The following is a 27,260-nucleotide window of genomic DNA, read 5'->3' as shown; positions in this document are numbered from 1 at the left end:
TGACATACTGTTGCTTCTAGACGCATGAGACAAAGACCAAATACGTATCTACAAAGTAAAACCAATGTTTGTGTCTCTTTGTAGGGAAGTTATGGGGAACAATTATGGCAAGACTTTTCTTCATTCTGATAGAGGTTGGTATTGGGAGAAGGTTATTATAACCAACTAATAATTATTATTATTATTAACTACGTACATATATGGAGTCAAAGAACTATTTCAGTAATTCAAGACCATGAGAGGAAACAAGAACCATTAGACTAGAAACCACAATTAAAACAAACCATTTTGTAATAGAGACAGATATTGGTGAAAATAAAATAACAGTCGTTGCTACATTATAAAGAGGCAGATATAAGAGAGAAGAAAATGGGCTATCAATTTTGGTTACAGATTCATAATAAATAACTTGAAAATCTAAATAGGGTGGCATGTATTGTTATATCTTGAGAGACAATGGTTTTAGCACAGAGAGGGCAATCTACATCTAGGAAACAGGATGTGTGTGGCGATGACAGAGTGCATTATACAAGTATCTCAACAGGCTTGTGTCAGCATCAGAAACATATAACCCAATCCACACGTCAGGTCTGAAACACATGACTGCATTGTCACCTGCACTTTAGTTACAGTCATGTCTCTGAGCTTGACAGCAGAAAGTCTTCTTTTAGACGACGGAGACGTTGATGCTGCAGAGATTCTTGTCTAATTGAAGTAACCTGTCTGCTGTTAAAGTTTCATCCTTATTTAATAGGTAATTTGCCTAAATTTTGAAATAATGGCTGCCATGGGAAGCTCTAGATCTGTGCACCCATATACCTTAGGCTGCTGATTAAACAATCTCACCAGGCCTGCCACTGTAACACTTGTGGCCACTAACATGCTATATATGCTTGTGTTATAGGTTTTAGCCCATTCTCAGTTTAACACATCCCATCCCCCACCAGTTAAATACAACTAATCATCACTTCTTTACACCCAGAGTTTGTGTTGCAAATACAAATTAATTTTATTTAGCACAAAATTACTAGCTACCTTATTTCACATTACCCCACAAACTTGATCTGAAGACCAATAGAGCTACTTGCAAATGGAATAAAGTCAGAATTAAACTGATTTCATGTGGGAAACCCTGCCTGACATTCCTCGTTACCTTCTGTAACAGTGTAGGCCTACATCTTAGTGGGGTGTGTTATATGGCCAACAGTATTCAGGTCCATTGCATGTCTGGATAATCACAACAGCAGTACTACTTTGTTTGAGGACAAACTCATCGTTACATTGGGAACACACTCTACATGGGTCCTATTCTTCACCATTAAATTAATTGTAAATCAACATTTCTTACTTTACACTGAAGGCTTTGAAATTCACAAAACCGAGCCAGTTGTACTGTATAACATGACTTGCCTGTTGTGCAGAAACTTTCTGTGTTTTTCGCGGTTCAACAGCATTCACAAATATAAACACATCGCAATATATTTTATACAATATTTGAATACTTTTTCCAATGCCCAACCACAAATAATTTAACAGCTTCAACCCATGAAAGATCAAGTTTTATAGTTGTATGAACTAGAGATAGATGAACTGACATCCTTCAGAGACAGCCCCCAACTCCACTAACTATATAGCTAGATGACCAATGACCCCAAAGTTCCCCTATATGCCAATTTTCAATAAAATCAGATATTTATAAATTTTCACCAATTTGGGGGCTAATGTGGTCATTTTGGATATCGAGACATCACCAAAACTATGACCATCATATTCAATGTCACTAAATACCTTTGTATACCAATTTGTCTTTTAAATCTGACAACTTGATTTAAAAAATTCACATGACACACAGTTCCATGGTTTCTCTACTGCAGTCTTCACTCCAGTGTGTACCAAACATGACACACAGTTCCATGGTTTCTCTGCTGCAGTCTTCACTCCAGTGTGTACCACACATGACACACAGTTCCATGGTTTCTCTGCTGCAGTCTTCACTCCAGTGTGTACCACACATGACACACAGTTCCATGGTTTCTCTGCTGCAGTCTTCACTCCAGTGTGTACCACACATATGACACACAGTTCCATGGTTTCTCTGCTGAAGTCTTCATTCCAGTGTGTACTCCACATGACACACAGTTCTATGGTTTCTCTGCTGCAGTCTTCACTGCAGTGTGTACCCTACATGACACACCATTCCATGGTTTCTATGACACACAGTTCCATGGTTTCTCTGCTGCAGTCTTTTAACATGTTTTTTTTCATATATAATTACATCATGTATCCTTAAAAAACACTCATTATCCTGACTGCAGCATACAAAATAGTAATCACAGATATAAATCACTAGGAAGCTATTTAATAGGACAGTGCTTCCACGGAAAACCCAGACAGCAATTGTAATGGATATTTGGTAAGAGCAAAGTGGTACATGCATTCCTTTTAATATCTTAAGATGAAATTGAAGCGATATACAATACATTTCAGAGATTTTATGGAAAGTACAGCAATAGCATTTTCTATTCCATATTTCTCACTATAAACACCCTAGGGCCATGCTGAACATTATTATCACTCTTTCAAAACCCTAGTATTTCAGTATCATCTTTTCCTTGGCTCATGACAAGTATGTGTTGTAATTAATTCTTTTTTCCATGTATATTTGAGAGATATTACAGTATGAATTAAATAGAACCATTGTGATTGTGCTTTTATTATCCCTTGACAAACAAGAGGCCCAGAGGGCCTGTATCGCTCACCTGGTTTGTAATGCCTAGAAATGTTCTGAATTCAAGTTCATTGTTTCTTTTCTGAATTCCCCTATTAGGCCCCAATCTTTCTGCTCCAGGGGGTCAAAGCCAAAATTTTTACAAATTCTGTTAACCCCAAGGTGTTTCTGGGCCAAATTTGGTTAAAATCCAAACAGAACTATATGACTATTAGCGATTTACAGGATTTACCTCTATTTCCCCTAATGGGCCCCGCCCCTCCTGCCCCCAGGGGGTCAGAGCCAAAATTTTACAATTTTCTGTTCTCTTTCCCCCCAAGGATGTTTCTGGTCAAATTTGGTTACAATCCATGCAGAACTCTAGGACAAGTAGCAATTGATAAGATTACCTCTTCCCCTATTGGGCCCCGCCCCTCCTACCCCCGGGGGGTCAGAGCATAAATTTATACAAGTTCTGTTCCCCTTCCCCCAAGGATGTTTGTGGCCAAATTTGGTTACAATCCATGCAGAACTCTAGGACAAGTAGCTATTTATAGGATTTACCTCTATTTCCCCTATTGTGCCTCACCCCTCTTGCCCCCATGGGGTCAGAGCATAAATTTATACAAGTTCTGTTCCCCTTCCCTCAAGGATGTTTGTGGCAAAATTTGGTTACAATCCATGCAGAACTCTAGGACAAGTAGCGTTTTATAGAATTTACCTCTATTTCCCCTATTGGGCCCCGCCCCTCCTGCCCCCGGGGGGTCAGAGCCAAAATTTATACAAGTTCTGTTCCCCTTCCCCCAAGGATGTTTGTGGCAAAATTTGGTTACAATCCATGCAGAACTCTAGGACAAGTAGCGTTTTATAGAATTTACCTCTATTTCCTTAGGATTTACCTTTATTTTCCCTATTTTGGGCCCCCACCCCTCCTGCCCCGGGGGGGGGGCCAGAGCCAAAATTTATACAAGTTCTGTTCCCCTTCCCCCAAGGATGTTTGTGGCCAAATTTGGTTACAATCCATGCAGAACTCTAGGACAAGTAGCGTTTTATAGAATTTACCTCTATTTCCCTTATTGGGCCCCGCCCCTCCTGCCCCCAGGGGGTCAGAGCCAAAATTTATACAAGTTCTGTTCCCCTTCTGCCAAGGATGTTTGTGGCAAAATTTGGTTACAATCCATGCAGAACTCTAGGACAAGTAGCGTTTTATAGAATTTACCTCTATTTCCCTTATTGAGCCCCGCCACTCCTGCCCCCAGGGGGTCAGAGCCAAAATTTATACAAATTCTGTTCCCCTTCTGCCAAGGATGTTTGTGGCCAAATTTGGTTACAATCCATGCAGAACTCTAGGACAAGTAGCGATTTAAAGGATTTACCTTTATTTTCCCTATTGGGCCCCGCCCCTCCTGCCCCCGGGGGGCCAGAGCCAAAATTTATACAAGTTCTGTTCCCCTTCTGCCAAGGATGTTTGTGGCCAAATTTGGTTACAATCCATGCAGAACTCTAGGACAAGTAGCGATTTAAAGGATTTACCTCTATTTCCCCTATTGGGCCCCACCCCTCTTGCCCCCGGGGGATCAGAGCCAAAATTCATATAAGTTCTGTTCCCCTTCCCCCAAGGATGTTTCTGGTCAAATTTGGTTACAATCCATGCAGAACTCTAGGACAAGTAGCAATTTATAAGATTACCTCTATTTCCCCTATTGGGCCCCGCCCCTCCTGCCCCCGGGGGGTCAGAGCCAAAATTTATACAAGTTCTGTTCCCCTTCCACTAAGGATGTTTGTGGCCAAATTTGGTTACAATCCATGCAGAACTCTAGGACAAGTAGCATTTTATAGGAATTAAATTTATTTTCCCTATTGGGCCCCGCCCCTCCTGCCCCCGGGGGGTCAGAGCCAAAATTTATACAAGTTCTGTTCCCCTTCCCCCAAGGATGTTTGTGGCCAAATTTGGTTACAATCCATGCAGAACTCTATGACTAGTAGCGATTTAAAGGAAATGTTGACGGACGGACGACGGACGGACGACGGACGGACGACGCCGCGCCATGACATAAGCTCACCGGCCCTTTGGGCCAGGTGAGCTAAAAATAGGCCTTTTCATTCAGTTTCAATGAATATTTTCTGTACAATGATGGGGTACTTTCCGATAAAACAAAATGAAATTAAACAAACAACAACTTGCTTTTGTTTTGGATATGTTTTTAACCAAATGGGGGGCCGCAGTGGCCGAGTGGTTAAGATGTCTCACCATATTACCACAAGCCAGCTACCTCTGGGTCGGGAGTTAAAATCCTAGTTGGGGCAGTTGCAAGGTACTGGCCGCTGGTCAGTGATTTTTCTCGGGGTACTCCAGATTTTGTTTCCTCCACCAACAAAATCTGGCACGTCCTTACATGACCCTGGCTGTCAAACTAATGAAACCCAAACCCTTCTACCAAATAGTTACAGGATGTAGTTTACAATATATGGTTTATCCTGATGCTCATCAAGAACAACCAAGATAACTTGTTGAAGCCTCATCATCTCGACTTTCCTAAGTCTCACACCAACATAAATCTTGTATTGTATGATAAAAGCTGTGTATATGCTCAATATGTATAGTCATTATTCCTTCCACTAAATACACTAACAGATCTGATTAAAGAATTTCAGTGAGAGCAAGTAAAGATTTTAGACCATTATCAAGAGTTTCATTGTACCATAAACATGACATTAGCTTCTATGGGTAGCTATATCACACAACATGCAGACCTAACATTTAGACAGATTCCAATGACCAATTTGGTGTGTAATAAATCTGTATTATGCTGTGGTTTACATGTCAGCCAGTATATTACACAGGAATGTCTGTACGGGGCTATCATTGACAAATTTCACTAAATATCCTCAGTGCTCTCTCTCACCAACTGTTAAAATATTTAGTATTCATACATAGTCTATAAAACATCTCGTTTTTAGAAAACCAAATTTATTCATAAACAACAAGAGGCCCAAAGGGCCTTAACGGTTTCACTTACTATTTTCAACAGCCCATGCCTTTTCAATTGGGAAAATAACTCGGAATATGGAAGAAATTGGGAAAAATTTCAGGAGTGTAAAAAAAAATTCAAAATCACTTTCCCCAGGCAAGTAGAGCCCAATAATTCACTTGCAATTGCCCAAAATTAAACTCCACTTGCCCCCCCAAAATACCATTTTTTTTCTTATTGCAGTACTGTACTTATTAGAAAATTGAAAATCAAAATTTAGAATGATCTAATACACATTTCTAATTCTATTTCACAAGATGTTTTCTTTCTATTATTAAAAGAAAAATAAAACAATTAATTTGCAACACTATTTGCATTTTTAAAACTTTTTTTTGTTGTTTCTCTATTAATTTTTTTCTAAATTCCTGAATTCCGGAAACCGGATTCCGGCTCCATTATTAGATCCCAAATGCTACTTCCTACCTTGAACAGAGATCGTTTTTACACAGAAAAAACTCCTTGCTTATGTCGAAAAAAAAATTAGACTACTAATAATGTAAGTTAACTCTGCAAACATTGTTATATTACTTAAAAGCAGTTAACTATTGTTTTTTATTAGCTTGTATGTCTGTAAAACGTCTCTGAACTGAAGTTGCACCTAGTGACCTATAGTTATGCTCATTTCGATTTTGTTTTCATTTTGTGAAATAAAAATTGTTTCTAATCCCAATTTTTTGTTTTAAGTAATGAAGACTAGCTAGTCTATATTTACACATTTTTGTCATTTTAGGAATGAAAATCTGGTTCAAATTATCAACACAAATGTCATTGAATTTGATCAGTTTTTATTGGGAAATTTGACTTCAAAATTGGGAAAATAAGGCATTTTTTGGCTAGGGGAAACAGCCGCAGTTCGGCTGTAGATGCGGCCAAAAAAAACAATGTCATCTGACTACCTTGGCAATAGTAAAATAAATTTCATATGGTGTCACTTTGTCAGGACCATGTCAGGATCATTTTCAATTTCTTTCAACAAATTTCATTTCAAACAAGAGGCCATGTAGGAAATTAATTAGATATAGTGTCATGGTAGCCATCTTTGATTTGGGATCAACCAGAGATTTAGCAACACTTTGTCGGGACCATGTCAGGATCATTTCATGCAAGTTTCAGCCAAATCGCACCGGTAGAACTTGAGAAGTTCAAAATGTGTTTTTAAGATGGCAGCTGTGGTGGCCATCTTGGATTTCGGATCGATCTGAATAATAACAACACTTTGTCGGGACCATGTCAGGATTATTTCATGCAAGTTTCAGCCAAATCGCACCGGTAGAACTTGAGAAGAAGTTCAAAATGTGTTTTCAAGATGGCGGCCATCTTGGATTTCGGATCGACCCGAAAAATAACAACACTTTGTTGGGACCATGTCAGGATCATTTCATACAAGTTTCAGCCAAATTGCACTGGTAGAACTTGAGAAGAAGTTCAAAATGTGTTTTCAAGATTTCGGATCGACCCGAAAAATAACAACACTTTGTCGGGACCATGTCAGGATCATTTCATGCAAGTTTAAGCCAAATCGCACCGGTAGAACTTGAGAAGAAGTTCAAAATGTGTTTTCAATATGGCAGCTGTGACGGCAATCTTGGATTTCGGATCGACCCGAAAAATAACAACACTTTGTCGGGACCATGTCAGGATCATTTCATGCAAGTTTCAGCCAAATCGCACCGGTAGAACTTGAGAAGAAGTTCAAAATGTGTTTTCAAGATGGCGGCTTTGGTGGTGGCCATCTTGGATTTCGGACCGACCCGAAAAATAACAACACTTTGTCGGGACCATGTCAGGATCATTTCATGCAAGTTTCAGCCAAATCGCACTGGTAGAACTTGAGAAGAAGTTCAAAATGTGAAAAGTTAACGCACGGCGGACGACGATGGACGAAACATGACGACTATAGGTTATCCTGACCCTTCGGGTCAAATGACCTAAAAAAGCTGTAGCCATCCTGAAGAAATACGTCTTTATTTCATTTACCTCAGAAAATTCCTAATAAACTGTTGAAACATTTGAATGGGCAGGGTGTTAATATGTCTTCAGGGGTGAATGATTCTATATTGAGGAGCAGGAGTCACATCCATTAGTATCAATCAATTTGCCAACTTCTAATACTTTATTACATGAAATGTATAGTTTCATCCATGGTTTGGAAACCTTCATGTATGTTTTTTGTGTAGGGACTTCCTTGATAAGGCTATTCCATCTTTGGTCATTACAGAGTTACCTCCCTTGCGGGTAGGTATCCATGGTGATGTCATTATCTTGAGCGAAATTCACCTCGTTTTCTCTGAAAAGTATTACATTATGCTCACAAACACATGACGTCACAATCAATACCTACCGACAAGGGCAGATAACTCTGTAATATGCAAATGCAGAATATATCATTGATGAAAACATTATATTAAACATTTTGTTTACAATTTATGTTCCCTTAGCAACCACAAAACAACCAAAGTTTTTACACCAAACATATAACATGTTATGCAGAAAAGATCAGTTTGGTGGTCTGAATACTCACGTTTTTCACACCTTCGGCCTGAACTGCCAATTGGACAATTACATCGTACCATGCTTCCATCCACAACACAGGTACCGTTGTTTTGACAGACGACTCCATAACATGTAGGGCGGTGAACAAGAGACATAGGTTCACCGACACCCTGTATCACATCACTGTTACTATTTTTCACAGATTTCTCCTTTAAGTCAATCATTTCCGCAACAATATGATCATTTGTTTGCAGAGCCAAATCATCATGCTGGTTTCCTTGAGACAAGGAATTTGATTGGTCATCTGTATGTCCATTTCCACCAGACAAGGAATTTGATTGGTCATCTGTATGTCCATTTTCACCAATGTGACCAGCAGATTGTATAACAAGATGTTCAGGCGATGACAATGAGATGGAATCTGATGATGTTGATAATGAAGGTGATTTTAATACCTGGTCAACAACAGGAGCCTCTTCAATCCCAGGAATCTCTGTAACATATACCAATATAACGTACATTATAAAAGAGGACATAGTTTTAATCTTGTGCACCTGAAAAATACAGATTTCTGTAAAATAAAGCCACAGTCAAATCCCCTTAATTAAATACCATGTAACATGACACTACAGCCAAATCCCTTTACCTAAATGTCATGTAATTTGACACTTCAGTCAAAACCCCTTATGTAAATGTAATGTCAATGGCACTACAGTCAAATCCCTTTTATGTAAATGTCATGTAACATAACACAACAGTCAAAACCCCTTCATTAAATGTCATGTAACACGACACTTCAGTCAAATCCCTTTTATGTAAATGTCATGTAACATGACACTACAGTCAAATCCCTTTACATAAATGTCATGTAACTTGATACTTCAGTCAAATCCCCTTATGTAAATGTAATGTCACATGACACTTCAGTCAAATTCCTTTTATGTAAATGTCATATAACATGACACTACAGAAATGTCATGTAACATGACACTTCAGTCAAATCCCCTTTATGTAAATGTCATGTAACATGACACTTCAGTCAAATCCCCTTTATGTAAATGTCATGTAACATGACACTACATTTAATCCCTTTATCTAAAAGCCATGTAACACTATTTCAGCCAAGCATTTACACGTAATTTTTATGCACATAGTTGGAAATTTACATCAAACTGAGATCTAATCTACATTCAAATGAAATGTCACTGACAGTTCTCAAATACCATAAAAGTAGTTTTCATTTAAGTACAACAGTCAATATCCGCAAGCAATAGGACAAAGAAGGTAGGATTAAATGTCAAGTGTCGAGTTGTAAAGTCATGTATAGAACAAAACAAAAGCTGTCAGAATTAATGGGGGAAAATGATAGAAATTCAATCAAGCAATAAAAGATTGGTAAAGTTAAATAAAACTGAATTTAAGCAGAAATAAAAGTAGCAATAGGAGTGAGATGAGTGGAGGGGTAAAGAGAGGAGAGTGGGAGGGGTTACAAGGTATAGCAGACATTACTTGATGTACAGTGATCCAGACGAAAGGTCGATGGATTTAGTTATGTCCACCTTATCTAATCTAGCCAGTATTTATCTAATCTAGCCCCCAAATAAAGCCCAACATGCCAGACAGCCACCCCCATATAGGATTCCCCTGGGTAGGATCAGAGAGCTATCACATAAACCTTATATTGTCTGCTGTATATGGTCAGAGTATCTAATGGAAACTCTGTCTATATTACATTGGTGTAATCATATGGAAATCATGTAATGGGTCTAGTTCAAGAATTTATGAATTTCCATGTAAGTGTCTTGGATTAATTAAACCCTGTTATAGTATGGTTCACTCTGTGTTGTAGAAATGATTTATACTTGAATCAAATGAAGCTCCATGCATCATATCAACTAGTCTGATTTTTGAACTCATTGGAGATCTTATTGTTGTTTAGCTGCATACAAAGTTTCATTATGCTCAGTGAATATTCACTCAAGTTATCATGTTCACAAGGTTCAAAGGAATATTATTGCAAAGGACAATATCTCTGTAATTGAATGTTAAAAATGTTGGATTTTCAAACTTATCCCAAAATCATACTGATGTAAGGCTACACACATTAAGCATTCAGTTTCATTAGGCTCAATTCGAATTTACTTAAGTTATTATGTTCACAAAGAAATATTAACGGACGACATACAATGGATGTCATACGACGCACTACGATAGACAGACCTATAGTCAGGTGACATATCATTAAAACAGGTTTTGAATTAAAAAGACCTGCTAATGTTTATAATGCGATGTAGTATTGGCCTGCACTATAAACCATATACTATCCCATTGCCTGTAATTAAATAACATGGCTGTAGTGTAGGGACCTGTCAATTACAGATGCATTTCACAGCCTGCGGACCAGTACTGAGGTGACTCCGGGAGGTGTTAAACACAACACTGAGCAGCAGTATGGTAGCCAGCTATAATGGCTCTCACAGACACAGCTAGTGTACAATTGATTTCCAGGAAATAGGGAGATCGGAAGGAGGGTGTCACAATGTGACATCTACCATAACTCATTGGAATGATATCTAAAGTGTCCGGAGTGTAAGAGATAGTCTGCTGTGGGTCAAATAAGGTCATGAAAGGTCAACCAAGGTCAACAAATCAGGAAACCTTGTTCTATTTCTGTATTGATCTGTACACCATACAATCACTAGTCTATTTATATTCCCCTTTAGGCACTGTAACCTAGCCTTCCAAACAAGGTATATGTACTTGTAGAGAAGATGTTCTACAAACACATTTGCTTTAAATTGTATCAGTTTTAAGAATCCCTGTTTTCAACAGTCCTGCTAATGTTATGGATGGATAGATGTTCAATGATTGCTCTCTACCATCCATTTGTTGGCTACCATGACTTTGCCAATAGCAGACAGGGACCAGTAACTACCAGAAAAACTCGAGGCATCATTCTAAGGATGTCATTGTGTTTGAACGTGTTTTCTCTATTCTTTCATTATCCTAGCTATAGTGCAAACATGAATGTTGAAACCCTGTCAGCACTCAGAGGAGTAGCAGTTTCACATTGTGACTGTTCATGGCTCTTCTAGCAAAGACAGTAAGGTCATTATGACATTCCTTTTGGCTTTTGACCTGTTTCTAACTATTTCCTAAACATACAATTTGTCATTTTATTGTCACACTTTTCATGACTTTCTAATGTTATTGACACCAAGGTACCAGAAGTAGGTCAAAATAATGAAAATTTCTGACATACATCTTTGTTTAGGTAAACAATCATATTCTTCCATTGACAGACTTTTAGTTAACACTCAAATGTAGGCAAATACTATATCTGTGTTACCATGACAACACTAAAAGATGGTGGCTGCCAACATGTTGATGACAACATCAGAATCATCTGGAGTAATATCCAAACTATGTCCTCCAATACGAAATATAGGGTTGCTATCTAAACAGAAGTCTGCAGAAGTAATTTTGCTGATGCATAATTGAAAACCATATGTTGGAATAAGATCAAATGCAGTCTTGTTATCATGGCATGTGTTGGTTTGGTGGACAGCAACTGAATCAGACTGTAACTATGGTCCTACTGATATGGAATTCCACATCAATTGACTTATTTAAACATAATTACAGAATAATAATCTGTACTTCTTTCATGATATTTATAAAGGCTGTGATGTATGAAGTTTCTTAGTTACAGGGTCTGCTGCACTGGTTTGTGTGAACATTTGTCGTTGTCACTGAATCAATCTACTGGATAATATATAAAGTCTTACTGTTCATATAATAATTATACTCATAAGGTTTTTAACATATCATGATGCTCTTCACAAATCTGTCAGTTGTATATATTGTCATTCATCTTGAGGCCTTGGGTGATGTGATATATCCCTGCAGTTATAATTTCTCTATAGGCAGAGAAACAGACTGGTCTGCCCTATCATGGTGGTTACCTGAACATTTTTCTGCAATGTTTTAAAGGCATATGAAATGCCCTCAATGCATGTAATATGGTACCAGCTCAAGTGTAAGAATATCCTACATCAAAAAGACACTTTGAATTGTTCATGGCGATTTAACCAAACACACAAATAATCACAATTAATATTCAAATATACACTAGTGGATATAGAACCACACAAAACTTTATAATCACCATGATAACATCAAAACTGCATAACTATACAACTGTATCCCATGTGACCATATCTATACTTTAAGACCTTTTCTGATCCTGTCCTTTTATAAATGTTGGCTGCTTGAATTGTAAGCATCAATTTGGAGACTGATGAAGACAAGGGCATTGTGTAATAGCTGAGAACATTGTCCTTTACCACTACAGCTGGTAACATTGTCCTTTACCACTACAGCTGGTAACATTGTCCTTTACCACTACAGCTGGTAACATTGTCCTTGACCACTACAGCTGGTAACATTGTCCTTTACCACTACAGCTGGTAACATTGTCCTTTACCACTACAGCTGGTAACATTGTCCTTTACCACTACAGCTGGTAACATTGTCCTTTACCACTACAGCTGGTAACATTGTCCTTGACCTGCACTACAGCTGGTAACACTCTCCTTTACCACTACAGCTGGTAACATTGTCCTTTACCACTACAGCTGGTAACATTGTCCTTTACCACTACAGCTGGTAACATTGTCCTTGACCTGCACTACAGCTGGTAACACTGTCCTTTACCACTACAGCTAGTAACATTGTCCTTGACCTGCACTACAGCTGGTAACACTCTCTTTACCACTACAGCTGGTAACATGTCCTTACCACTACAGCTGGTAACATTGTCCTTTACCACTACAGCTGGTAACATTGTCCTTTACCACTACAGCTGGTAACATTGTCCTTGACCACTACAGCTGGTAACATTCTCCTTTACCACTACAGCTGGTAACATTGTCCTTTACCACTACAGCTGGTAACATTGTCCTTTACCACTACAGCTGGTAACATTGTCCTTTACCACTACAGCTGGTAACATTGTCCTTTACCACTACAGCTGGTAACATTGTCCTTTACCACTACAGCTGGTAACATTGTCCTTTACCACTACAGCTGGTAACATTGTCCTTTACCACTACAGCTGATAACATTGTCCTTTACCACTACAGCTGGTAACATTGTCCTTTACCACTACAGCTGGTGACACACTTCTTTACCACTATGGCCACATTCTGTTATATTCTAGACATGATTTACTAAAAGGACAGGCTTTCTGTCTCAATATCGATAATCAGCACAGAAAGTATTAACATTATTAGGGTAACCTGACGATTTCCACAGAGGTATTGATACATTTTTATTTGGGAGAGAAATCATAGCAATAAGTGACTCCACATTGACCCTACAAAGATAACTTAAAAGTTTCTTCACATCTACACTTATCTAATGTCACACTTCTAATTAGAAATAAAACATATTTGTAAGACATACATGCCATTCAAAATGAGATCGCGATAAAAGGACAGGATGATACCGGAAGTGTGGCATCATCACGAACTACACAGTTAAACCTGTCTATAAAGACCACCGACGGGACCAAATTAAATGGTCTTTATAGCCAAGTGATCTTTATACACAGGTTATATTAACAGGGAAAATGGTCATAGTAATCAGGTGGTCTTTATACAGAGGTGGTCACTAGGCAGGTTTTACTGTACTTCCTACGAGATACTGTCTGACATGATGGTGGCATATGTATCATCTTTACAAGATCCCACATTATCACACAAATTAAGTTATAAAAGTGCAGTCGGTTTTTTTTTGTGTTTTTTTTTTGCACTCTTCAATATACATGTTGTATGGGTTAAACATATTTAATGAAAACAAAGGGATTCTTGTCTGCTTCTAGAAATAAATTTCTCTACAAAAATCCAATTATCTGAAGACAAGAGCATTACAATCGATGACTGGGGAGAGAATCCCTCTCATCAATGAATGGATTTATGGTGATACTGTTTTTATCAGTGGTCCAGTAGCTATTCAATCAAACATGTGGAGTCAGCAGTTTGTGAGCACTGTGTATCTCGGGTCACAATGATGATTACATCAGTACAAATAATTACCTCTTTGTCAAGAATTTTTAATAAAAAAAGAATGAAAATCTAAAAATGTGGCTTCATTAAAAATATATCCCTATGCATGTATTGATATTACAAATTCAAACCATACTATTCTCATTAATTACATATACATATTTAACCCAATGTATCAACAAGTAATGAGTGTAATGCAGGACCATTACAGATGTCCCCCAAACGAACTGTGTAGTAGGAAATGATCACAAAGATCAGGCTGTGTGATATATGAACAAATAAGATTTTATGACAATGAAAACTTGCATCAAATGACAAGCAGCAACCTTGCAAAATGAAGACATATAGATACAACGTAAAATTTGTAATGACATATAAAGTAAGTATTGAGGATCCTTTATTAAATCTATAGCAATGCGTACCTAAATTGATGCAGCCTTACAGAAAAATAATTTGGTAGTCATCATGAAATGTGTTGCATCCTGAATAAGGTCAGCGTTGGTTTTCTTTATGGCTTTATCTCAATGTATTACTTATATCATTTTCCAAATAGTCAGTTTAACATATAAAGGAAAAGGTGTCAGCAGAACACCAATCACATTATATGTAAAAAGACCAGTCTATTAGTTGTTCTAGTTGTCTGGACATGAACTCATACCTCAAAACCCCCATGTACCAATTTTCAGCTTATTCTGACAACATCTAAATTTCGACCAATCAGAGGCCTTTATTTTGTTACCATGGCAGTTGAACTTTTCGAAAAGACTGCCAAGTTATTCGGCATACCCTTTAACCCTTGTGTACTAATTTTCAGCTTAATGGGACAAAATGTAAATTTCAACCAATCAGAGGCCTCCATTAGGTAACCATGACAACACAGCTTTACAAACCTGTTGCCATGTCGATAAGCATACCTAACAATCCCCGTGTACCAATTTAAAGCTGATTCTGACAATATCTAAATTTCTGACCAATCAGAGGCCTTTATTTCATAACCATGGCAACTGAGCTTTTCAAAAATGCTGCCATGTTATTCGGTGTCCCAAATAACCACTATATACTAATTTTCATTGAAATCCAACACCAAAATCTCAAAACCGGAAATGGGCTCTGGCAGCCATCTTGGACTTCTGATTGGGAAAAAAACCTTTATGCACAATTATATATACCAAGTACTATTATACCAATTACAAATTCTTTAACAGATTTTCAAAGATGATAGCTTCTTAACATACCATGGAATGATGGCCTTCCATGAAACAGAATGCATCATAATACACAGAAGTTTCATTAACATTCACATTACCAATATCAACCAAGACTGCACTGCTGATGTGATGCAGTAGAGGGATTCTCTGGTTTATTCTGAGCACATCTTAATTAATCCATGGAATAATGAGACAGTGCTCAATCAGCCAGCCACTAAGGAAATGCTACATAATTACTTCCTCAATACTTAACTTCTTAAAGCTACTTAATTTTCTTTTGGTTGCTTAACAGTTTAAACAATTTGAGTCCCATAAATGCAAAAATTCCTACGTAAAACTAGCAGATTTCTAAACCCAGGAGTAACGCACACTATTCAAACTAATTCAGCAAATGATTTGATTGAGATAATTTCCCATGTTACCAATACATTAACACAGGGTAACACTTATAACTTAGATTTTTATACACATGAACAAAAAACAAGAGACCTCACAAGGATCTTGGCGCCTACAACGGAATATAAAGAAATTTCAGTAGATGGAAAGAAGAATCTGTTGGTATATTACCACCTGTTATGTAAGTATATGTCCACCTGTTATGTTGGTATATGACCACCTGTTATGGTGGTATATGACCACCTGTAATGTTAGTATATGACCACCTGTTATGGTGGTATATGACCACCTGATATGTTGGTGTATGTCCACCTGTTATGTTGGTATATGATCACCTGTTATTGTGGTATATGACCACCTGTTATGGTGGTATATGACCACCTGTTATGTTGGTATATGACCACCATGACCACCTGTTATGTTGGTATATGACCCCCTGTTATGTTGGTATATGACCACCTGATATGTTGGTGTATGTCCACCTGTTATGTTGGTATATGACCACCTGTTATTGTGGTATATGACCACCTGTTATGGTGGTATATGACCACCATGACCACCTGTTATGGTGGTATATGACCACCTGTTATGTTGGTATATGACCACCTGTTATGTTAGTATATGACCACCTGTTATGGTGGTATATGACCACCTGTTATGGTGGTATATGTCCACCTGTTATGTTGGTATATGACCACCTGTTATTGTGGTATATGACCACCTGTTATGTGGTATATGACCACCATGACCACCTGTTATGTTGGTATATGACCACCTGTTATGTTGGTATATGACCACCTGTTATGTTGGTATATGACCACCTGTTATGGTGGTATATGACCACCTGTTATGGTGGTATATGACCACCTGTTATGGTGGTATATGACCACCTGTTATGGTGGTATATGACCACCTGTTATGTTGGTATATGACCACCTGTTATGGTGGTATATGACCACCTGTTATGTTGGTATATGACCACCATGACCACCTGTTATGTTGGTATATGACCACCTGTTATGTTGGTATATGGCCACCTGTTATGTTGGTATATGACCACCTGTTACGTTGGTATATGGCCACCTGTTATGTTGGTATATGACCACCTGTTATGTTGGTATATGACCACCTGTTATGTTGGTATATGACCACCTGTTATGTTGGTATATGACCACCTGTTATGTTGGTATATGACCACCTGTTATGTTGGTATATGACCACCTGTTATGTTGGTATATGACCACCTGTTATGTTGGTATATGACCACCTGTTATGTTGGTATATGACCACCTGTTATGTTGGTATATGACCACCTGTTATGTTGGTATATGACCACCTGTTATGTTGGTATATGACCACCTGTTATGGTGGTATATTACCACCTGTTATGTTGGTATATGGCCACCTGTTATGGTGGTATATTACCACCTGTTATATTGGTATATTACCACCTGTTATGTTGGTATATGGCCACATATAATGCTGGTATATGCAATTATGGTCAACTGATATGTGACAAGACCAAATGCAGTCACACATGAACATAGTACAAAATTATATTAGCAATCATCCATTTCACACTGAGGCTGAGAACAATTAGATTTTGCCATTCTTCCCTAACCAAAGCCAATAACACTGCTCCCTATTGATTAGGCTGTCGTATCTCAGTGTACAGAGCGCCAGTGACAGTTATCAGTTACCCAGGGCGGAAATTATAAATTTCCAAATTGGTGATAAAACACTTGACTAAGTTAACAAGAGGCCCATGGGCCTTAACGGTCATCTGACTATTAGTACAATACAACATAATCGTTTAAAGATTTTAGCCTATTTGACCACTGTGACCTTGATTGAAGGTCAAGGTAATTCATTTGAACAAACTTGGTAGTCCTTCATCCCAGCATGCTACATGCCCAATATCAGTACCCTGGGCCTTCTGGTTCTTAAGAAGAATTCATTTAAAGATTTTAGCCTATTTGACCCCTGTGACCTTGAATGAAGATCAAGGTCATTCATTTGGACAAACTTGGTAGCCCTTCATCCCAGCATGCCACAGGCCTAATATCAGGTCTCTAGGCCTCATAGTTATTCACAAGAATTTGTTTAAGTGATTTTAGCCTATTTGACCCCTGTGACCTTGAATGAAGGTCAAGGTCATTTATTTGAACTAACTTGGTAGCCCTTCATCCCAGCATCCTACAGGCCAAATATCAGTACCCTGGGCCTTCTGGTTCTTGAGAAGAAGTCGTTTAAAGATTTTAGCCTATTTGACCCTCGTGACCTTGAATGAAGGTCAAGGTCATTTATTTGAACAAACTTGGTAGCCCTTCATCCCAGCATCCTACAGGGCAAATATCAGTACCCTGGGCCTCTTAGTTATTCACAAGCAGTTGTTTAAAGGATTTTAGCCTATTTGACCCCTGTGACCTTGAATGAAGGTCAAGGTCATTTATTCGAACAAACTTGGTAGCCCTTCATCCAAGCATGTCACAGTCCCAATATAAGTACCCTGGGCCTTCTGGTTCTTGAGAAGAAGTCGTTTAAAGATTTTAGCCTATTTGACCCTCGTGACCTTGAATGAAGGTCAATGTCATTTATTTGAACAAACTTGGTAGCCCTTCATCCCAGCATGCCACAGGGCAAATATCAGTTACCCTGGGCCTTCTGGTTCTGAGAAGAAGTTGTTTAAAGGATTTTAGCCTATTTGACCCCTGTGACCTTGAATGAAGGTCAAGGTCATTTATTTGAACAAACTTGGTAGCCCTTCATCCCAGCATCCTACAGGGCAAATATCAGTACCCTGGGCCTTCTGGTTCTTGAGAAGAAGTTGTTTAAAGATTTTAGCCTATTTGACCCTCGTGACCTGAATGAAGGTCAAGGTCATTTATTTGAACAAACTTGGTAGCCCTTCATCCCAGCATCCCACAGGCCTAATATCAGGTCTCTAGGCCTCTTAGTTATTCACAAGAAGTTGTTTAAAGGATTTTAGCCTATTTGACCCTCGTGACCTTGAATGAAGGTCAAGGTCATTTATTTGAACAAACTTGGTAGCCCTTCATCCCAGCATCCTACAGGGCAAATATCAGTACCCTGGGCCTTCTGGTTCTTGAGAAGAAGTTGTTTAAAATTTTTAGCCTTTTTGACCCCTGTGACCTTGAATGAAGGTCAAGGTCATTCATTGAACAAACTTGGTAGCCCTCCATCCCAGCAACCTACACGCCAAATATGAGTACCCTGGGCCTTCTGGTTCTTGAGAAGAAGTTGTTTAATACTAAGGATTTTAGCTTCTAAAATGAAGGATCAAGGTTCCATTCATTTGGACAAACTTGGTAGCCCTTCATCCCCCCGCCAGCTATCCTACAGGGCAAATATCAGTAAACCCTGTTATGTATGCCACAGGCCTCAGGTCTCTAGGCCTCTTTAGTTATTCACAAGAAGTTTTTTAAAGGATATTTAGCCTATTTTGACCCTCGTGACCTTGAATGAAGGTCACATTTATTTCGAACAAACTTGGTAAGCAATGTCCAGCATCCAACAGGGCAAATGTAAACCCTGGCCTTCTGGTTCTTGAAAAATTGTTTAAATTTTTTAGGCCTTTTTGACCCCTGTGCCCTTAATAAAGGTCAAGTCATTCATTGAAACAAACTGTTGCAACCTACACACCCTATATGAGACTTAAATGTTGTCTATGACACATTGATTCCTAAGACAATGCTTTCCTTTGCATCTATGACACATTGTTTCCTAAGACAATGGCTTCCTTCAAGTAATTCAGTCTTCTATCTATGATGTAAGGCAGAATTTCAAATGCTGAAAATAAGTGATATCCCTAATGATCATTGCTGATTCAGTAAATGTAGTCACTTGTCTGGACCAAATGAAACTAAAAGTCCTTCCTGGAGAGAGCTGTCTGATTTTAGCTGGATAATTTGTGAAAGTCCATTACAAAAGCATAACTCGTAGATAATGGAGAATTTTAATGCTCTCTGGCAGAAGATACACTGACAGAAATTTAATTTCATTTACTGCATTTATTGTTTTTTTACTGATCTTTTTAGATCAGTTTCAGCTAGATTGAACTTGTAGAACTTCAAAATGTGTTCACCAACACTTGAACGGAACCATGTTGGCTATCTTGGACTTCAGAACGAACATAACAACACTTGGTTGGGACCATGTCATGGTTCATTTGGGGCAAGTTTCAGCTAAATCGCAGTTGTAGAACTTTACGGCTGTGGTGGATTTTTGATTTACCGCAAAAAATTACAACAATTGGTCAGAGGACCATGTAGGGATCGTATTTCAGCAAAATCCCACATGAGAAGAAGTTTAAGATGTGAAAAGTTTCAGCACGGCTGACTAAGCACGATGACAATTTTGGGTAAGGTGACCTTACAGATAGAGATAGGAAGATGAAGGACGTGTCCTGATTATCATCTAATGAATCCCTGATAGAAAGTCGATCAAGTATAATCTTATTGACCGTGTATAGAGTCTGATGAGGTCTACATGATCCTGTATACATACTGATCACTGTATCAGATCTCTCTACTTATTGGGCCATAATCCCAGGATTTCATTCATCAGAAAACCTAGGTTAATTTATCAAGACAATTACATTAGGATTCTGTACTTGCCATCCACGACTGGGACGAAGCACGAAACGCATTAAATGCATAATTTGCATCAAGAAAGTCGCCAAATTATTTTGTTTCCAATCTTGGCTTTGTTAATCTATCAATATCTTTGAGGGATCTGCCCTGGAGAGAAATCGATGTAAGCTTTTGGTGTTTGTTTGATCAGCTTATAATTACTTCAGAGGTCCCAAGGCAAAAGTGCAATTGCAGCAGTCCAGATCTAGTGTTTCAACACATTTTATTGATCAGGTTGATCTATTCAAATATAATATCCATGTCAAGTGGCTCCTCTGTGTACATAAACTATATATTGACCTTGGGTTTGAAGTGATGACCTTGGAAAAGGCACATTCTGAATCTACGCCAATAAGATCATCCGTTGATGTAAGGTAAAAGTGGCTTCCAGCTTATATATATCAACTCTGGTAATTCACTGAATCAGCAAACTTTGGTGCAATGTATTCTCCTTCTTTGGTACTGCAGTACTGCTTGACTTGGAAACAATAAATATTGGGTCAGTGAAAGTACAGAACGTTATCTGATAGATTCATTTAAAGTTTCATCTTTTAGTTTTTTGAATACCATTGACAAAACAGCTTTGTCAACACATTGTCTGGCAATGTGAATACAACTTGCCCTTGTAGTGTTATAATTTGTTGTTGCCGTAGCTAAACATTTCCAGACTCGACCACATGACAACATAACGTCTATATTAATATAACATCAATAAACACAAATTAAGAATATATGTGTTTTTTAATACCACAGACTTAAGACCTACATCATTTCAATCCTTGATTCTAACCTTATAATCATTTCAATCCTTGATTCTAACAAATATGCCTCATTTTTTTCATCCACACATCCTATGTAAGTTTCTTGTTTTATTCCAAATTACCATTTAAAGCACATTTGTAGGATTTTGTTACTCTAGATCGATGAGTTGAATGTTCTGTACATTTTTTTCTTAAACCCAACAGTGCCAAAATTTTAAAGCTGAGGAGCTTGCATATTCTTTAAGTTAACAATACTTGGTGGAACCTGAGATCCAAATGGCACACAGACATTATTTAATACTGTTCGCTTCAATTTTATTTTCTAAAAACAAAACATTTTGGAAATCTAGTCTGACTTGAATACTTGCATGCAAATTGCAAAAGTACAATACATTAAAAAGTGACATTACAAAACAATTGCCAACATGAATTCCCCAAGCAAGCATAAACTTATAAGAGATAGAGTTTTTGTACGACTGTCAGCATCAGCCTCCATTGAAGATAGATTTAGTCACCTAGGCTTCCTACGATAAAAATATAAGCTCAGCGTGCTTTTAGAGAAATTAGATTTAAACAAACATTTGCCGCATTCATCTTAAGCAAGTAAATATGAATGTGCTGTTTACATGTTGTGCTTTTAGACTTTCCCTCAATAGTAATTTGATTTACAATGCTGTATGTAGTTTTCCGTCAGATAAAATATAAACAAACATTCACAGAGAATCCTGCTATACACCCGAGCTCTTCCCAAAAGCAATCAATTTTGTATAAATCTCTCTCAGAAATCCATTTTCTTCCTGCTTTCTCTTCAGTAGTCATGACAACTGCTTATTACATCTCAGAATTAGCATTCTTCACTTTGTCCATTCTTCAATTTATTTTAAGAAATTTCCTTAGGTCAAGTAAATATATATGAACAAAAAGTAAAAATAAACATAAAATGAAGCTGCTTTATAAAGATGTTTGTGTTGTAACTGAATAATCCCACAGTTTCTCACATTTCTCCACATTACATTAGGTCACTTTCCCCAGATACCGTCAGGATGTAGATTTACTATATTGCTCTGTGTACTCCACTGTTCTAAATGTAATATTTGCTTCAAACTCCATTCCACTTATAGATATACTTCCTTGTTCAAATTGGGTTTATTAAAAGAAAAACATTTGTATCGTACAACATTAAGTGCCATCATCTTCTCCTATGCTTACAATATTACAAGTGAGTGTCAAAAACCAATATATTGGTCAATTTGTCTATCTGTTATGTTGTAACATGTATAATTGCTTCCAGATTCAATATTAATATTTGTTGGCGATTTATGCTAACAAAAGTAAAGCCAAATTTGGTTGACTCTTCTGATCATGTAATGGGGGTAGAAGGTGCTATTCTTATAACATATTTAAAATTTGCATACAATTTGGATTGGTGGTGATCATCCGTGTGAGATGTCATATTAAATAAAACATGGCTATGATGCCATCTTTTGTTGTTACCAGTGCTTTATTTAGACTATCGTCCAAGTACTTGTTCTGTCTGTAGATTAGTCCACCTTTCACTGTACATAAGTTTACCTGGACCTGTAGGTTAGTTAAAACTAATCTACAGGTCTAGGTAAGGTTAGTTAAAACTAATCTACAGGTCTAGGTAAACTAAAGTACAATGAAAGGTAGAGGCAACACTGTATGCAACATTGTAAAACCTAAACAGATAAATAACAAATAAATCAAATTCAACAATGTAAATGTAATTCAAAACTTAAGAAATACAAATTATTATACATTTGCTATTTTATATTGATTCATGAACATCGATCAGCATAAATCCAGTTACTTTAACCACCATAATGAAATCACTCCTTGTGATGAAATCCAAACTCCGCAGTATTTTGACAACACTCCTTCAAGGATGTTAATTATTATTTTAAATCCACACATTCATTTCCCTTTTTTTTTTTTTGAAAATTGAACGCTTTCAGTATAATGCCTTGTCCGAAGAATTTCACAATTAAATTTTAAATTTCTTCAACAAAGGACACAGTGATTGAAATGTTATAATATATGTTTAAGAATTTAAACTTCAATCCATGTTTCCCATATTGAATACTAAATCTGACATAATTCCTTATCCAAGAATCACACAGTGTCTAATGAACAAATTTGAACATTAAGCAGGTAGATCCACATCTCCTGAAAGCTTTCTATAGATCACTTTGTCATTCTCATTATAGTTTCCTTTAGGAATCAATAAACGTTGATATCAAAGTTTTAAAAGGGACCAATCATATACCGGTATGTGCTTAAATTTCATCTCTGGTATGTGCTTAAATTTCATTTCATAATGTAGTGCTGTATAACCAAAATTAATTAAAACAATTTCTGACAAGTTATATCCTAGTGTATGGTCTGTTTCTGACATAAACAGAAGTTAACTTGAAATATCACATAATCTCATTTTATGGACATTTCATAATTGTTTGAGATAGTTTGATTTTATATAGATCTGATCTACACTGCCTGCCAATATGACTGTATAGGCTCATTGAAATGGACTATAGAAACATGTAAGTCTCCAAGTCTTGAAACAGACTATACAGTTTTCTTTTAAGCCTCAAATTGACCATTATCTTAACTAATGTACAGTTTTCAGTGCTTCTCTTATGTAACTTACAATGGTACTGTAGATTTTTGTTGTCGACTATGATGTCATTATCAAACAAATCTTTATTTTGTTTAGAGAATATTACATATTAATTAAGAGTCATTAGCTCTTCTTCTCCACTGACAAGGCTTAACTGATTACAGTGTTGTTTAAACATTACAATCATTGGCATGAAAAACCCTTTTCTTTTTCCTAGAAAGCTGCTGGTACCTGCATATTGATATAATTATATTATAATTATCTGAAGGTCTTATAACAATATCAAATACTGCCAATACAAATGGAATTATAGTTCTGTTTTTATGAGGAACAATACTCACTAAATAATTACAACCAATTCATTAATTAGTTCGGCAAGAACACTAGTGATTACCTTCATCTTATATTCAAGGAAATATTTTTTTGTAAGAAAATTTGGAATGCTGGCTTAAATGTACTGTGTGCTAACGCTGGTTAGGGGTCAAGATTTGTGGTAGCCCCTTCCCACTACTTGACTTGGGCTGGAGAAGGTTAGGGGGACAAGATTTGCACCCCTAATCCAACCAGTTGACTTGTGTTGGTGAAGGTTAGCCTCCGTGGTCAAGGTTTGTGGTAGCCCCTTCCTACCACTAGACTTGGGCTGGTGAAGGTTAAGGTTTGAGTTAACCCCTTCCACCACTTGACTTGGGCTGGTAAAGGTTAGGGGTCAAGGTTTGTTTAGTAATCCATTCCCACCACTTGACTTGGGTTGGTGAAAGTTAGGGGGTCAAGGTTTGTGGTAGCCCCTTCCTATCACTAGACTTCACATGGTTTTGTTCTATGACTCTGTCTGTGATTGACGTAGGTTGAGATAATTAGATACCTAGCCTTTTATGAACAAAAGGCTATAAAGGTGAAGTTGGATGGTTCAAGGTGAAGGTTAGGGGTCAAGGTTTGTGGTAGTTGTAACCCCTTTCCACCCCCTTTCCACCACTGGGCCGAGGAATGTTAAGGGGTTTACTGTTCCCTGTATCTTGTACAGGTGCCCATGTGTCTAGTTTACAAATCCTGTATCTTGTCCGGATACCCAGATACCCATGTGTCTAGTTTACAAATCCTGTATCTTGTCCAGATACTTATGTGTCTAGTTTACCATTCCTATATCTTGTACAGATACCCAGATACCCATGTGTCTAGTTTACCATTCCTGTATCTTGTACAGATATCTATGTGTCTAGTTTACTATTCTTATATTTTGTCCAGATACCCAGATACATATGTGTCTAGTTTACTATTCTAGTATCTTGTACAGATACCCCTGTGTCTAGTTAACTGTTCCCTGTATCTTGTACAGGTACCCCTGTGTATAGTTCACTGTTCCCTGTATCTTTTACAGATACCCTGTGTCTAGTTAACTGTTCCCTGTATCTTGTACAGGTACCCCTGTGTACAGTTTACTGTTCCCTGTATCTTGTACAGATACCAATACCCATGTATCTAGTTTACTGTTCCCTGTGCCTTGTATAGATTGACCCGTGTGTCTAGTTTACTGATCCCTGTATCTTGTACAGATTCCCGTGTGTCTAGTTTACTGTTCCCTGTATCTTGTACAGATTGACCCATGTGTCTAGTTTACTGTTCCTGTATCTTGTCAGTACCAGGTACCCAGTGTCTAGTTTACGTTCCCTGTATCTTGTACAGATTGACCCATGTGTATAGTTTACTGTTCCTATGTATCTTGTACAGATTGACCCCTGTGTCTAGTTTACTGTTCCCTGTATCTTGTACAGGTACCTCAGTATCTAGTTTACTGTTCCCTGTATCTTGACAGTATCCCTGTGTAGTTAACTGTTCCTGTATCTTGTACAGTTACCCCTGTGTATAGTTCACTGTTCCCTGTATCTTGTACAGATTGACCCTGTGTCTAGTTTACTGATCCCTGTATCTTGTACAGATTGACCCTGTGTCTAGTTTACTGTTCCCTGTATCTTGTACAGATTGACCCCTGTGTCTAGTTTACTGTTCCCTGTATCTTGTACAGGTACCTCAGTGTCTAGTTTACTGTTCCCTGTATCTTGTACAGATTGACCCATGTGTCTAGTTTACTGTTCCCTGTATCTTGTACAGGTACCTCTGTGTCTAGTTTACTGTTCCCTGTATCTTGTACAATTGACCCTGTGTCTAGTTTAATGTTCCCTGTATCATGTACAGATTGACCCATGTGTCTAGTTTACTGTTCCCTGTATCTTGTACAGGTACCTCTGTGTCTAGTTTACTGTTTCATGTATCTTGTACAGATTGACCCATGTGTATAGTTCACTGTTCCATGTATCTTGCACAGATTGACCCTGTGTCTAGTTTACTGATCCCTGTATCTTGTACAGATTGGCCACTGTGTCTAGTTTACTGTTCCCTGTATCTTGTACAGATTGACCCCTGTGTCTAGTTTACTGTTCCCTGTATCTTGTACAGATTGACCCTGTGTCTAGTTTACTGTTCCCTGTATCTTGTACAGATTGACCCCTGTGTCTAGTTTACTGTTCCCTGTATCTTGTACAGTACCCTGTGTCTAGTTTACTGTTCCTGTATCTTGTACAGATTGAGCCCTGTGTCTAGTTTACTGTTCCCTGTATCTTGTACAGATACCCTGTGTCTAGTTTACTGTTCCCTGTATCTTGTACAGTACCCTGTGTCTAGTTTACTGTTCCCTGTATCTTGTACAGGTACCTCTGTGTCTAGTTTACTGTTCCCTGTATCTTGAACAGATTGACCCTTATGTCTAGTTTACTGTTCCCTGTATCTTGTACAGGTACCTCTGTGTCTAGTTTACTGTTCCCTGTATCTTGTACAGATTGACCCTGTGTCTAGTTTACTGTTCCCTGTATCTTGTACAGATTGACCCCTGTGTCTAGTTTACTGTTCCCTGTATCTTGTACAGATTGAGCCCTGTGTCTAGTTTACTGTTCCCTGTATCTTGTACAGGTACCTCTGTGTCTAGTTTACTGACCCCTGTATCTTGTACAGGTACCTCTGTGTCTAGTTTACTGTTCCCTGTATCTTGTACAGATTGACCCCTGTGTCTAGTTTACTGATCGCTGTATCTTGTACAGGTACCTCTGTGTATCAAGTTTATTGTAACACAATGAGTTTTAACTAATGGACACTGGATGTATAACTAAGACTATTAATTCAGCCTCGTTCATCTTGTGGCCCAAGTTACCCTTGTTAATTGATATTAATCAATGAAGTAACAAGTTAATTATAGAGAAGCAGGGTTTACCTGCCTAATTAGTATCAATCAAGTCTTAAAGACTGTGATACATCAA

At 37.8% G+C, this 27,260-nt stretch overlaps 1 protein-coding gene across 1 annotated transcript in view; it reads right to left on the bottom strand.

The window, feature by feature from the left end:
• Nucleotides 1-27,260, bottom strand: part of LOC138325380 (pikachurin-like) — a 74,253-nt gene that overhangs the window by 20,298 nt on the left and 26,695 nt on the right. Inside the window, exon 3 of the mRNA XM_069271006.1 lies at nt 8,261-8,725. Coding sequence (XP_069127107.1) covers nt 8,261-8,725 — 465 coding nt within the window. The remainder of the gene's footprint in view (nt 1-8,260; nt 8,726-27,260) is intronic.

The sequence above is a fragment of the Argopecten irradians genome, chromosome 6 (assembly GCF_041381155.1).
Source record: "Argopecten irradians isolate NY chromosome 6, Ai_NY, whole genome shotgun sequence".
Taxonomy (NCBI): domain Eukaryota; kingdom Metazoa; phylum Mollusca; class Bivalvia; order Pectinida; family Pectinidae; genus Argopecten; species Argopecten irradians.
This window is presented reverse-complemented; position numbering and strand designations above follow the sequence as displayed.